A 15,186-nucleotide genomic window follows, 5' to 3' on the forward strand; every position below is an offset into this window, starting at 1 on the left:
TGTCGAAGGCTTTCACGGCCAGAATCACTGGGGTGCTGTCTGGTTTCCGGGCTGCATGGCCGTGTTCTAGCAGCATTCTCTCCTGACGTTTCGCCTGCATCTGTGGCTGGCTTCTTCAGAGGATCTGATGAAGATGCCAGCCACAGATCCTCTGAAGATGCCAGCCACAGATGCAGAGAAACGTCAGAGGAGATGCTAGAATGCGCAGCAGACAACCACACAGCTACAACCGGAGAAACCAGATAACACCAATTCTGAACATCCTGTTCTGCCCCAGTGGAATCTGTTTTTTTGGATTGCCCTGTAGCAGCTGGGACAGAGTTGGGGGAGACACAAGCCAGGTTCAACAATTGTGGTTCAAGCTTAATAGGTTTTTATTCCTGGAGAGAATCAGGACCCTAGCTTTTTTCCCTTGAGTCTATCTAAATCCCAGAATGCACTTCCTTGTCTTGAGAGCAGGTTTTGGAAAGCTGTAGACTGTGTCTTCCTATGCTTGGCTGCTTTCAAGAAAGGATCCCACTGTGTCTTGCTTCCCTTCAAAGTTCTCTTTTAGTCTTTGTCTAGTTCTAACTGCTGTTAAACTTAACTTGTGCTCTATGGACACTCATATGCTGATATGTACATCACAAATATTCCAGTCTCCAACTACCCTTAGCACCTCACTCTGACTGACTGGCCAGAACTAAAAGAGGGGATAGCTGGGTAAAGAAAGGAAACTGCCTATTGGGGAAATGTCTTAAAGGGACAGAGGGCTAGCTTAAAGATACACTCCTTAGAGGACTTAACAATGAACTAAAACCATGCTAACTATGGGAAACTTAAGAAACGAGCAGCACGAAATAACAAAAACCTCTGTGGAATTTTTTGCCGACCGTCCGTCATGCAGCCCGTGTGAGCAGTTGTGGAGCAATGCTGGTTCTACTCCCTGCTTTACTGACCGCTTTTCTGACCTCTGTGCCTCTTCCTTGGCTCAGAAAGAAGCCCAAAGCCTCTGGGATCCACTTTCCCCCTTCACACTGCTATCCCCCGCTGGGAGTAATGCAAAGCATCCTGGGAGTGCGCAGAGCCTTGCAGGTTCTGGTGAAGTCCCGATGACAGCTGGGCTTCTCCGCCGCTCATTTCCCTGCTCCGTTGACTGTAGCCCAGGAGGCTGGGTTATTATTGATCTCTACCAGTGATGGCTCAGCACTTTGTGCCTGGCTATATTAGGGGGGGCTCAGACAGGCTGGACGCTCGATTGGGAGACAGGGACTACACCGTCAGCACATAGTGGGAATGGAAGCAGGATGGCGTCATGCAACAGTGCTTAGTGTCTGAAATGAGAGGTGCCGGGGCTTAAGCTTGCTGGGGACAGCTCTCGTTTATTTATTTATATCCTTCCTTTTGCCCAAAGAGGCCAGGTACCTGCCACACACAGGTCTGTTCAGCTTTCAAATGGTTGCCGTACCTTTGCCAGTGGGTTGGGGATGGTTTGCGATGATATGGTGAAGTTGCTCTGTAAATGCCTGGAGGCAGACTGTGAATGTTTTGGACAACAGTCTTATGGTTTTTGGGGAGGTGGAAAATAACAGGCTTTTGCTTCCTAAAATAGGCTGAGATTGGCTGTTTCTGCACGGACCAAATATCCTGGGTTGAGCAAGAGAAATATCCCTGTGTGGCCAAGAAGTTCGCACTGTTCCCGGTCCTCAAGCGCCATGTCAGGAGATAGGCTAGCTACATGTAAACATCTAATACACAGGTGTCAATCTCGCGCCCCTCCAGATGTTATGGACTACAGTTCCCATGATGCTGGCAGGGGATGATGTGAACTGTAGTCCATAACATCTGGAGGGCCACAAGTTTAATACCTACGATCTAATAGAATCAGTAGTGCTAACCTGGGTAAGTTACATACTTTTGGCCTTAGTCTTCTTCAGCCTTAGTCTTTTTAGGTATCAAGGCATCCAGCCCAAAAGTATAACTTCAGAAGTTGAAGCATCAAAATGCTCAAACCAAATGCATCTAAGCACTACTGATATCAATTTGATGCTTACATGTGGCCAGCTTATCCCCTGACTCAGCATTCAGCTGAACATCTGGCAGCTGGAGCACTTCCAAGTTTTGTTATTCATTCATGCTTATGCACAGCCAGTTTGGCTCTTTACATGGTATCCAGGTGAGATCTGGCAACTACTTCAAGCCTCTGTCATCAGAGCAACAAGCAGCCAACTATTTGGACATTCCAATGTTTTGATGCAGGACAAGCATTCATTTCATTTCAGGGAATTTGATCACTGGAGGTCTGCTTTATGCTTACAGTTTAATTGCAGGGATTTCTCTGTAGGGGTATTATTTACACAGAGACTCGTCATCTTTTGCACCTATGTTGGGATCCCTTTTCGGTCTGTTAGAGTTGTTCGTGTGTTGCATGATTGTTTTTGTTTTTGTTGTTTGGGTTACTGGATGTGCGTGTTTTAATTGTGCTTTTAAAGTTTATGGTTTATTGCTTGACTTCTTTGGAGCTGGGTAATTTTCTTCGCGCTTCATATATCCATACCCGTTTCACAGGCGTCACAGTTCTCTCCAGAACTCTCTCAGCCCACCCTACCTCCCAAGGTTGTGTGGTAGGGGAAGAGGAAGGGAAGAGGAGTTTGTAAACCACTTTTGCAGAATACTTGCATTTAGAAAAAGCAAGGGGTATAAATCCAAACTCCCTCCTCCTCCTCCTCCTCCTCCTCCTCCTCCTCCTCCTCCTCCTCCTCATCACTCCTCCTTCTTCTTCTTCTTCTTCTTCTTCTTCTTCTTCTTCTTCTTCTTCTTCTTCTTCTTCTTCTTCTTCCTGGGATGAAGCCCTCTGGGGATGTTAGGTTCTCAATCTCTTTATACAGAGAGGGAGCTTGGAGTGCGTTGTATGAAGTGGATTGTTTTTGTTGTTTGGGTTATTGGATGTCGTGTTTTTAATTATTGCTTTTCCCTGCAAATGCAACTTCCATTCATGCAAACCAGAACCCTGTAGAGGGCGATCATGTCACACATACAGCCGGTGTGAGAGTCTGATGATTCTGGACGTTATTTCCCTCCCAGGGTCAGCTTTCAAAACAGCCTTAATTTCCAGTAAAACATGGGACTTTTGCGGAACTCTCCGGAGTGTATTTAAAGATGTCATGTTAAGCTTTTCAGCTTCCAGTTGCCCGTGCAGAGCCCTAGCAAATACTACCTTTTGTTACTCAAATTAAGTTGGAGCAGACGTAAGATTATGCACTTGCGCCTGTGAAGAGTCTGGGGACTATTGATCCAGAATAATGGAAACGAATTAATATACTTTCGAATGGTCTAGCAAATCAAAAAAGGCCTGAAATTAGCAACTGATTATTGGCCTAATAAAACCTGGAATTCTACATACTCTGCATCCTATATTAAGCATTCACATCAATCTTATACTCCTTGTGCTGTGTACCTGCTCGCTCAGCAAAACGATTCAGGTGAAAGAATATATATATTCATATTTTTTCACATGCCCAAAATAGCTTTTTTGCTTAATTTTCCTGTGGTTTTCTTTTGGCTGCATCCCATCACACTGATTGCTCTGCCGTAGCCAGGGGACGGGCGAGAAAGAGCCTAAGCCCAGGAGCCTGCTGCAGCGCCCTGCACCCCTGCACCCACTTTCCACCCTACCTGCGCCCGGGCAGCCCTCCACATCCCGGTCATGCCCCTGCTGTGGCGCATGGCTGGGGCGTCGGGCCCCTCCACCTCGTTGGCACTACGCCACTGGTTGTAGCTCTTGCTTCCTGGTTGCACACCCCAATTATGTGCAGGACTCATCTAGCATTGCTGTGGGCTTTTTGTCTTTAGTCTCCCAATTTGCTCCCTCAAATCCATAGCCCAGTGTGGTGGTGAAGACCTTTTGAGAACCGAGTTGCCCAAACTGCAACCCAAAATTATACTTATTTATGCAGAAGGTGCCAACATGGCGAATTTAGCTGGTACTGAACACTGGGATTTTTAGTAGAGAAAAACAGTTGAAACTCCAAGGCATCTGTTACTCAGGAGTAAGCTTTGGTGGTAGTCTGGTGGCTTTACTTTGAAGCAACTTCTTGCAATGCTTCTCGAACGAATTGAAATCACAACCCTAGGAGGGTTTTCTCAGAAGCAAACCCCCATTGCCATGTACCCGAGGCTACTTCCAGGTAAAGGATGCTAGTTTCTCGCACTGGTTCCGTTCTTGGATTCATGAAAATCATCAGTAGGAAGGTTTAACAGAGCTTAACAGAGGGTTACGCTACACTGCTTTCCCAAAACTAGGTCTTGGAGGTTTAATGCTAATAATCTCCCTACAAATAATTATACTATTATGACGCTTGATGAACTCTGTGCAGCGTGCCTACAGAGAGGAGGGCTCTGAGGGTGCCACCTCCTGGCACCCATTGCCATGGGATTAGCCACCACTGCGCCATGACCCATAGTTCCTTCTTCCTTCTGGGAGAGCCAGCGTGGTCTAGTGGTTAACAGCAGGTGGATTCTAATCACGGAGAACCGGGTTTTGATTCCCCCACTCCTCTTCACTTGAGTAGCAGAGGCTTATCCTGAGTGAACCAGGATGTGCTCTCGCGCTCCTACATTCCTGCTGGAGTGACCTTGGGCTAGACACAGTTCTCTCAAGGAACTCTCTCTAGCCCCACCCCTACCTCACAAGGTGTCTGTTGTGGGGAGAGGAAGGGAAAGGAGTTTGTAAGCCACCTTGAATCTCCTACCGGAGAGATACAATAAGTAGTTATTTGGTCATTGACCCACAAATAGATAAAACAAATACAAACAAGCAGATGATCTTCCAAAGCTTAATTTGTCACATTCTATCATGGGGGGGGGGGGGGAGATAAGCTCACATTGGTTATAACAGATAAAACATCTTATAAGTATTAACAAAAGAACCTAAGTAAATTCAAACATAGCTTGTCGTAATCTGGTGGCAATATAAAGAAATTTAGCCACTTGATATGTTATATTAGGAACTTTGTCTTCCAATAAATATTTAATTAAAGTTTCATCCAAATTATTAAAAGAATAGGGTTTGTAAAAGCGCCGTGATAATAAGGGCCTTACAGGAGAGAAAGTTGGGGTATAAATCCCAACTCATCTTCTTCTACATCAGCCTATAGGTGGTAAGTAGCACTCTTGATCTGGATTAACCCTCAGCAGATATGTTAACACATGGCAAGGGTATGTGTGTGAAGAAAGCTGGAAAGCAGCCCAAGGGATTGAGGGCACTGTGAGGTAAAATGTGTTCCAGTGGGTGGATGGGAACATTTGGGGCTCAGAGGCCGCATTCCTGAGGGAAAGAGCAAAGTGCACGCACATGGTCCGTATTGTAGGGAGATTCAATCCAACACTGAACAGATACGTTCATCAGGAACCCATCTCAAATCCTCACATTGTCACAAAGTTCATTGGGTGCCCTTCAGGCAGCTGGTGATAATAATAGAAGATACAATCCCCCCCCCCCCACCTCCCGTGTGCACATGAATCTATGCTGTATCTTCTTGACTTTCCTATCTTGGTCTGATGTTCTTCCCTTCCCAAACAGCAGCAAAAAAGAAAGAAGTGAAGAAAAAAGAGGACCCAAAGGCAGCCAAGAAAGTAGAGAAGAAAGAAGAGAAGAAAGAAGAGAAGAAAGAAGAGAAGAAAGAAGAACCAAAAGAGGAGCCAAAAGGTGAAGTCAGGAGTCCTGCTTTGTCATGCTGCTAGCAGATACTGAGGATGTCTCATTTCTGGGCAGGAAGAATGAAGAACTGTGGGGAAATGCAGGGTTGGATTCAGTGGTGGGATTCAAATAATTTAACAACCGGTTGTTCACAAGCACCATTTTAACAACCGGTTCTGCCAAAGTGGTGCGAACCTGCTAAATCCCACCACTGGTTGGATTCTGTTAGCTCTTCTGTTTGATCACTGTTTTCCTGTGATCCCCAGGTGGGTTTTGTAAAGATAAAAACAGAGCAAGGGAGAATGATTATAGATAAATAAATCATGGATACATTCTCTGGGTAAATCCCAGGGACTCAAAATGAACTTCTGGAAATAGAATAGGTGAAATTCAGACTTCCACACACAGAAATACTCCCTGCACTCATAAGTTTCATACCAGATGTGCTGTATTTCATTATTTAGAAGTAGTGGGAAAGCAGAACCATCAAGTATTGTTGAAGGCTTTCATGGCCGGAATCACTGGGGAGTTGTGTGCAGTAGTGGGATTCAAATAATTTAACAATCGGTTCCAGTGGTGGGAATTAAAAAAAAAATTAACAACTGATTGTTTACAAGCACCATTTTAACAACTGGTTTGGCCAAAGTGGTGCAAACCTGCTGAATCCCACCGCTGGTTGTGTGGTTTCTGGGCTATTATATGGCCATGTTCTATCTCCTTGATTGTAGCTTAACCTGATTGGCACTCAGATTTTATGGACTACAGTTCATCAGCCTTCAGCATGACCCAGTGGTCCCATGCTGGAAGAACTGATCTATCTGGAGTGCCAAGGTTAAAAGGTTCGCCATAATTCTATCTAGTAAAGCATTTTTCTCCTGATGTTTTGCCTTGATTCTGCATCATGGCTGGCAATGCTTCAGAGGATCCTCATAGAAGGCATGCAGCCACTGAATACAAGCGAAACTTATCAAGAGAAAAATGCTACCAGGACTATGATATTACTACTCCCCAGCCTGGAAACCACACAACACCCCAGAACCATCAAGTTTTGAGTGAAGGGTCTAACATCCCCCCCACTTTCTCTTTCAGCAGAGGAACCGGCACCTGCAGAGCCAGCTCCAGAAGGTAAGACCGCATTTCTTGAAGCAGAAAAGAATGCCCTTCATTTTGACATTTAAGCTGGTAGGTTTCTGGAGCAAGGCTCCATGGTTGGTTGGTTGGCTGGCTGGCTGGCTGGCTGGCTGTGGTTGGTTGGTTGGTTGGTTGGTTGGTTGGTTGGTTGGTTGGTTGGTTGGTTGGTTGGTTGGTTGGTTGGTTTATTCAACTTATATACCCCCAACCCCCGAAGGGCTCTGGGCGGTGAACAACATGACATTCAAATACAGATAAACATAAAACCAAATATAAGTGAATCTCTAAGTAACATAAATTAAAATGCAGCAATTAATACATCACATAACAATGCCCGCAATATCCCTCTTAAACCCTCCCGAGCGGAGAAAAGAAAGGGTGGGTCCAACAGATGGTAATGGACCCTAATTCCATAAAAATGGAAGGGGGGGGTGGCACTTTCAGTGGTTGGACACTCCAAAAGCCCGGCGGAACAACTCCGTCTTGCAGGCCCTGCAGAAATCACCAAGATCCTGCAGAGGGCCCAGGAACAGCTGGAGGAAGGGAGTGTTCCACCAGGCAGGGACCCAGGAGCTGTACAAGGTGCTTGTGGCCCGAAGCCGAAGAGGAGCCACCCGCATCATGGAGGGGCCAGGGACTGTCAGTAAATGTGTGATTGTGTGAGCATTGATTCTATGAACACTCTGCAGTGTATGGCAGGTATGCCAACCATCAGAGCCACACCCCCACGCTCAACTAATGAGGAGTCTCAAGTTTTTTTTTGCAGAATCCTGACTGAAATAATCCCAGTTTCCCTAATGGCTTGCCTTAGATCCTAGCCACACATTCCCTTTTATATTTATGCTCTGTGGAAACTTTTAGTTACACATCACCTGCAAGTTCGCCATATAAGGGACTCCAATTTGGATCCTGACTGTGGCATACATTTTCCTGACCACAAACTTCCCCAGCTGCCCACAATGTGAATAATGCTTCCTAGGACATTTTGGGGGGTGGGAAAACAGCTTGGAGGGGAGACGGGAGAAGTACCTTATCCCTACGCTGTTCAGTCCCATTACAAATTGCAACCTTGGAATATGTGGGAACTAAATTGCCTCAGTGGGGAACTCACAGCTGGTGTCTGAGGGAAAGTCTCAGTGGAGGACAAAAGTAAAACATAATTTGGTTGCTTGGAGGTATTTTATGGCAGGGTGGGATTGGGAATATCTGCTCACCTGGGGATGCTGCAGTCTGCACTGCACCCAAATTGCCAGTAGAACCTTGAAAATCGGTGCCTTTGACAATCGTCGATTTCAGAAATCGATGATTGCCAGGTGCTAATTTCCACCATCTAAAATCGTCGGCCGGCTTGGTTTTCAGCGGCCGCCAAGGTACACAAACGCCGTTGCGCGTACGCAAACGGCATTCCTCGAAATACACCATTTTTGTCAATCGCCGATAATCTCCAGATGGAGTTTGTTTATCAGGTTCTACTGTAGCTATTGTGTTTATCAGGTTCTACTGTAGCTATTGTGTTTATCAGGTTCTACTGTAGCTATTGTGTTTATCAGGTTCTACTGTAGCTATAAGACCCCAGTGTGATGTAATGTCCATTAGCAGAGGAAGAGTCTGGATTTATACCCTGCCTTTCTCAAGGAGACTTACAAACTCCTTTCCCTTCACTCTCTCCACCACAGACACCTTGTGAGGTCGGTGGAGCTGAGAGAGTTCTGAGAGAACTGTGACGAGCCCACAGTCACCCAGCAGGAATGTCGCAGCAAGGAAACTAATTTGGCTCGCCAGTTGAGAGTCCACTGCTCATGTGGAGGACTGGGGAATCAAACCCAGTTCTTCAAATTAGAGTCCGCTGCTCTTTAACTACTCTACCACACTGGCTCTATTACTGGGGTGGGATCTGAAAGAACTAGATCAGGGGTAGGGAACCTGCGGCTCTCCAGATGTTCAGGAACTACAATTCCCATCAGCCTCTGTCAGCATGGCCAATTGGCCATGCTGGTAGGGGCTGATGGGAATTGTAGTTCCTGAACATCTGGAGAGCCGCAGGTTCCCTACCCCTGAACTAGATTCAAATGCCTGCTGTGTCATGAAGCCTGCCTGGTGACCTTGGGCGAGTCACTCTGTCAATCTCTTACCTCCCATGGTTGTTGCGAGGATAAAATGAGGAAGGGAGAATCCTATATATTGTCCTGAACTCCTTAGCAGCAGTGGCGTAGGAGGTGAAGAGCTCCTGTATCTAATCTGGAGGAACCGGGTTTGATTCCCAGCTCTGCCGCCTGAGCTGTGGAGGCTTATCTGGGGGAATTCAGATTAGCCTCTACACTCCCACACACGCCAGCTGGGTGACCTTGGGCTAGTCACAGCTTGTGGGAGCTCTCTCAGCTCCACCTACCTCACAGGGTGTTTGTGGTGAGGGGGGAAGGGCAAGGAGATTGTAGGCCCCTTTGAGTCTCCTGCAGGAGAGAAAGGGGGGATATAAATCCAAAACTCTTCTCTTCTTCTTCTTAGAAGAAGGGCAGAATAAAAGTGCACCAGTTAGATAGAAATTATACTCCCTCACCCAAGCATCTGAGGTTCTTTAGGTTCTGGGGGGTTGCATGGGAGGCTCATTCCTATAGCGGTAGAGTCGTGACTGACACAAGGACTAGCCAGTCAGTACTGAACAAATTTGGCGTCTGCTGAAAGCGAATTTCCATGTGGTTTCTGCTATTATTGGTAGGGGTCCTTCCTGCAGGAACTGTTTCATCCTTCTGAGAACCTCAGGGCACAGAAAGCCATATCCCAGTAGCCCCTATCACTATGGCAATTTTTTTGCTCCAGGCACGGCAATTAAAAGTCTTCCTCCTTTGTCCCCATTTTTTTTAGCAGCACCCCAAGGGGAGCCTTCAAGCCAGTCGGATGGGCTGTTTATCAAAAAGCCAGAACATGTGTTAGTAGAGGCCGGTAAGTGGTGAATGGCAGCAAATCCTCTCAAATGCTAGACTCTTCTTTGTAAAACAAGGTTTGTCTGCATGGCCCTGCACATTTCTGCACAGTCCAAATATCCCGGGTTGAGCAAGGGAAATATCCCGGTTTGTCCAAGAAGTTCGCACGGTTCCCGGTCCTAAAGCAGGTTTGTCCCCCAATATTTTCCTCATCCTGAGATTTTCAAAAATCCCGTGTTGAACCCACTATGACGCAAACACCATGGGAGCAGAACCGGTTTATTTTTCCTGCCCAGCTGCCTGATCTCCCCACCCTATCCCCCTGACCTCCCCATCTGATGTCATGTAAGTTTTCAACTCTGGCCCCTTCCACACACGCAAAATAATGCGTTTTCAAACCACTTTCACAACTGTTTGCAAGTGGATTTTGCTATTCCGCACAGCTTCAAAGAGCACTGAAAGCAGTTTGAAAATGCATTATTCTGCATGTGCGGAATGAGCCTCTGCTGCAGCCTGCCCTTCCTGAAGCTTTTCCCAAAGCACGTTTCCTGCTTATGGTATCGACCAGGTGCCATTTCGCCTGGGTTAATCAGGAGAGGAGTCCCAAAAGGTTTTCTTTTCTGTACATCTACTGGTTGCTCAGAGTGCATAGCTAGGGAGATGTGATCTTTGGGCATATCACGGGGCAGGGGGAATCTCTCGTTTTCCACAAAAAATATGAGAACGTGAGTGGGAATGTGGTGTGATGCTGTGCCCCACTGTTTTGTGCTGCTGCTTGCCATGTTGAGGCCTGCACCGGGGCCTATCCAAAACTGGAAAAAAGAGGAGCTTTGAGCCATCTGCTCAAGTTAGTGCCCTACAAAGTTTGCTTATCCTTCTTAAGAATGAATGTACTGACCTTTATGTGTTTGTTATACAGGACAGGATGTGACCATTTCCTTTCAAGTGGATGGGGCTCAGCTCCCTGGCAAACCTACTGTGAAATGGTTCAAGGGTAAATGGCTGGAGCTAGGTATTAAGAGCGGCCAGCGGTTCCAGTTCAAGGACAGCTTTGACAAGGAGAAAAATGTGAGTCTTCTGTTGAAGTTTATGGGAAGAGACCAGTGGTGGAAGTCTAATTTATCTAATGGTTCGGGGGGAACCACCTCTCGCCCCCCCCCACCGCCGCCCACTTACTTGGCTGCTGTGGAAGAAAATAGCTGGCTTGCAGGGGGGAAGGTGGGGGCTGAAGCTTAGCCTGGAAGGGTGAGGGGTTTTTCCGAGTCTTGCTGCCAGGCCGCTCTAGGGCTCTAAAAGGCCCATCACTTGCCCTCCCCTGGGGTGGTGGGAACCGGTGCGAACCGGCGCGAACCGGCTGAATCCCACCAATGGAAGAGACGTTAAGGGCTTGCAAAGGTCATATCTGCACTCTCACTGTGATGGATGGAGAACCTGTTCAGTGTAGGAATGCTGATCTGTGCTTGTGTTGATATATTTGATTCCAAGCGGGAGGGGTGATAGCTAGTTACTCCCTGAAATGAAAACAAAAGATGCATCCCGTGGCACCTTAAAAAGGTAAAGGTTTATAAAGGGAGTCTCTTGGGCAAGCATTGAGCCATCACTGACCAAGGGGGTGACGTCACATCATAATGTTTACTAGGCAGATGTTGTTTATGAGGTGATTTGCCATTCTCTTCCGTAGTTGTCTACAGTTTACACCCATAAAGTTGGATACGCAGTTTACTGACACTAATAAATACTGAGCCTCAGAAGCTTTCATGGGCTTGAGCTAGAACTATCACAGCTGCCTTCCAAGAGATCCTTCCAAGGGTGACTGAGAATTCGCTGTTGTTATGTGTTCCTTAGGGTACGCCTAAACCGAATAGCTGCAGATCTGTGACTTCAGGGCTTGCTTTTTTTTAAAAAAAAATGTTAATGACATCCCTGAGAAAGTCCTTTTACCATGCAGGGGAAATTCTGTGTATATATCCCCTGTGGAAAATAGCACTTGTTGCAAGAGGGGTTAACTTGCATTCGGAAACTGGCACAAGAGGATAATGCTGAACTCAGTGCATCATGGGTCCTTTCCGCACAAACCAGTGAAAACGCTTGGAAAATGTTTTCAGTCCCCCCCCTTTACTACAATGTATGTCTGTATTCACTCCCTCAAAATGAGTCCTGACCTCCATTATGCGATTCTGCCCCCCCCTTTTTGAGGTACCGTATATACTGGCGTATAAGACTACTTTTGAACCCTGGGAAATCATCTGTAAAGTCTGGGGTCGTCTTATACGCCGGGTACTGAGCGGGTGGTACTGAGTGCCCAGGATCTGGAGCAGCAGCTCTGCTGCTGCTGCTGCTACCCCACGCTCTGGGTTCAGTTCCTCACTCCTGAACACAAAACTTGCCCTACTCTAGCTTGGCCAGCCACCTGCCTGCCTCCCTGCCTGTGCAACTGCAGCCCGTCGCCAACACCTGCCATGATCCTAGTGCAACTGTCAGTGCGCCCCCCCCCACCCGAAGGAGAGATGATCTGGAAACTTGGTGAATGTGAAAGGGGGGGGTCAAGTTTCTCCTCTTCCTCTGAGTGGGAAAATTTCCCCAAGTTGTTCGGGGCACGATTCTTTGGAGTTCTCCTAGAGACGTCCAGCAGCTACATGTCATAAGCATTTGACGTAGTCTTATATGGCGAGTATATCCCAAACTCTATATTTTAACTGGAAAAGGGGGGGGGGGTCGTCTTATACACCGGTATATACAGTAGATGTTTAATTGATGTTTCAGTGCTTCACATGTTGTGATTTTCTGCCCAATAAAAAACCAAACAGAAATGGTGCAAACAAACAGGTGACGAGGAACAGAGCGAGCTCAGAAAATGATGCCAATGCAGAGTCTGGGCATGGCACAGAGGGGTGGGAAATGTCTCAAAGAGATCGCACGGGCAATTGAAGATATTTTCAACCAAAGAATTGCTTTAGAAGGGCATTCATTTAAAACATTTTGAGGCTGCAAATAAAACGTTTTTTTGGGGGGGAAAACAATGCAGAACTCCACAGAGGAAACGTTTTATTTCCTGCCTCAAAACGTTTTTTAAAAGTTTGGATGGAAAGGGCCACGGCTGTGATCCAAATCATGCTTCCCTCTCGCAGTCATATTGATCTATTTATCCCGTGGCATTATTTCATGTGACAGAACAATTCAAATCGAATGTGTATCCATCAGCCCGTTAAAAATCTTAGTAACTTAACATACAAAGGCAGTTTTAAAATGTAGTATCAATGCATACGTTTGACATCATAGTTTGCGACTTTCCTCGATATTGCTGAGCTGTTTCTGTTAAAAAAACAAAATCTGGGAGAAGTGCTTGGTTTGTCATCAGCGGACACTCCTTTACTGTATGTTTTACTGTTTGTTGAGGGTGTCCACATTGACATTTGGGGTTTCTGATCCATCCCCATTTATGTTGCCAGAATCCTCGGCACTCCTGTCCAGTCCTCACCGTACACCCAGTTCAGTCATATGAAAAAGTGGGAGATCAGATCACGGCTCTCCTCTGTTGTTCCTCGACAAGCTATTTAAAGATCTGATAATAACAGAGATGTCTTTGTTGCTCTTGCAAAATGCAATCCCTTGTCCAGGAAGTCATGACAGCAGGCCAGTTCACGGCCCAAGTGACCCAACAGCTGTTTGGGGTAGCACAATTCAGTCAGCTGGTGGTGAAGGAGGTGACAGATGTGACTTGCGTCTGTCATTGCCTTCCGGAGTTCTGCTGCGGAGGGTGCAGTTGGAAGCAAAGGCAACGTTTGGCCTTCTCCCATAAACACAAGCCGCTCATCCACTGCTACGCCTGGACTTACTCTAAGCAGCCCTCTGTGGTGCTGCTAGCATTGTAAGAATTGACTTAAACCTATGATAGGGAGTATTATGGAATTTGCTTGGGAGACAGTGTGGTGTAGTGGTTAAGAGCAGGTGTATTCTAATCTGGAGAACCGGGTTTGATTCCTCACTCTTCCACCTGAGTGGTAGAGGCTTATCTGGTGAGCTAGATGTGTTTCTGCACTCTTACATTCCTGCTGGGTGACCTTGAGCTAGTCACAGTTCTGAAGAACTTTCTCAGTCCCACCTACCTCAGAAGGTGTCTGTTGTGGGGAGAGGAAGGGAAAGGAGTTGGTAAGCCACCTTGAGAGAAAGGTGGGGTATAAATCCTTACAGGAGAGAAAAGTGGGGTATAAATTCAAACTCCTCCTGCTCCTGCTCCTGCTGCTCCTGCTGCTCCTGCTCCTGCTGCTCCTGCTGCTCCTGCTGCTCCTGCTGCTCCTGCTCCTCCTTTTCCTCCTCCTCCTCCTCCTCCTCCTCCTCCTCCTCCTCCTCCTCCTCCTCCTCCTCCTCCTCTTCTTCTTCTTCTTCTTCTTCTTCTTCTTCTTCTTCTTCTTCTTCTTCTTCTTCTTCTTCTTCTTCTTCTTCTTCTTCTTCTTCTTCTTCTTCTTCTTCTTCTTCTTCGGGTAGCAAAATAACGCAGCTCCTCCCTGTGTGGTAGTTACAGCAGTCCAAAACTATTTTAAGAGGGTACCTACTTATTAGAAAGGGCCGATGACTATTTTTGGTCCTTAGTTGGCTCATAAAACCCCAGTTCCCAGGTTAAATCAGTTTAAGTATTTCAATATGTCATCCGAGTGGCGAGACATTTCAGGACCCATGTCAGCTGACCGCTGTCAGTCGCAAGCTCTGTGAGCTGTTGACTCTCCGTATATTTTATGGTGGCTCGACAGCCGCTCAACAAAGTTAAAGGACCATTAGACTTGTCTTGGGACTTGTGCTTTGATTGAATACACTAAATTAGCTGCTGGTTCCTGGTTGTCACTGTGCCCCAGACTTGATAAAATGGAGGACAGAACAGAGGCGTAGCAAGGGGGGAAAGCACCTGGTGCACTTGTGCGTTCTCTGTCCCGCCCCGCCACAGAACTCCCCGCCCCGGAACGCCCCCACCATGCCCCCACCACACCCCCACAGGGGTGCGCGCCCAGTGTGTTGCACCCCCCTGTCCCCTTGGAGCTATGCCTCTGGGACAGAATTATGTAAGCTCTTTCGGATCCCCACTGGAGAGAAAGGTACCTAATGATAGTAGGTGGGCCGAGAGAGTTCTGAGATAACTGTGATTAATCCAAGGTTACCCAGCATGCTTCATGTGTAGGAGTGGAAAAACAAACCTGGCTCACCAATTTAGAGGCTGCCATCATATGGACGAGTGAGGAATCGAACCTGCTTTTCCGGATTAAAGTCTACTGCTCTTAAGCACTACACCCGTGCTGGAGTCCAAACGGGCCATAACTGACAAAATGGGAAGGTGACGATGGGAGACACGCACAGCGGAGAAGGTGTCACCTTCTGATTCTCTTCTGTGGAATCCCACGGAGGCCACCGTTTCCCATGTGGCATCACTTCCATGTTCAGAGTCCAGCTGGGCAACAAAAAACGATT

The 15,186-nt window shown here is 46.9% G+C and overlaps 1 protein-coding gene across 3 annotated transcripts in view; it reads left to right on the plus strand.

Annotated features, from left to right (window-relative positions):
- Positions 1–5,521: 5,521 nt before the first annotated feature.
- MYBPC2 (myosin binding protein C2) overlaps positions 5,522–15,186 on the plus strand; it is a 44,572-nt gene continuing 34,907 nt past the window's right edge. For 2 of the 3 annotated variants that reach the window (XM_048517420.1, XM_048517419.1), the window contains exons 1-4: positions 5,522–5,686; positions 6,767–6,802; positions 9,671–9,748; positions 10,649–10,797. In XM_048517420.1, coding sequence (XP_048373377.1) covers positions 5,539–5,686; positions 6,767–6,802; positions 9,671–9,748; positions 10,649–10,797 — 411 coding nt within the window. In that variant the 5' untranslated portion in view covers positions 5,522–5,538. The remainder of the gene's footprint in view (positions 5,687–6,766; positions 6,803–9,670; positions 9,749–10,648; positions 10,798–15,186) is intronic. The other variant, XM_048517422.1, reaches the window with a different exon arrangement.

This window comes from Sphaerodactylus townsendi, linkage group LG15 (assembly GCF_021028975.2).
Source record: "Sphaerodactylus townsendi isolate TG3544 linkage group LG15, MPM_Stown_v2.3, whole genome shotgun sequence".
Lineage (NCBI taxonomy): Eukaryota > Metazoa > Chordata > Lepidosauria > Squamata > Sphaerodactylidae > Sphaerodactylus > Sphaerodactylus townsendi.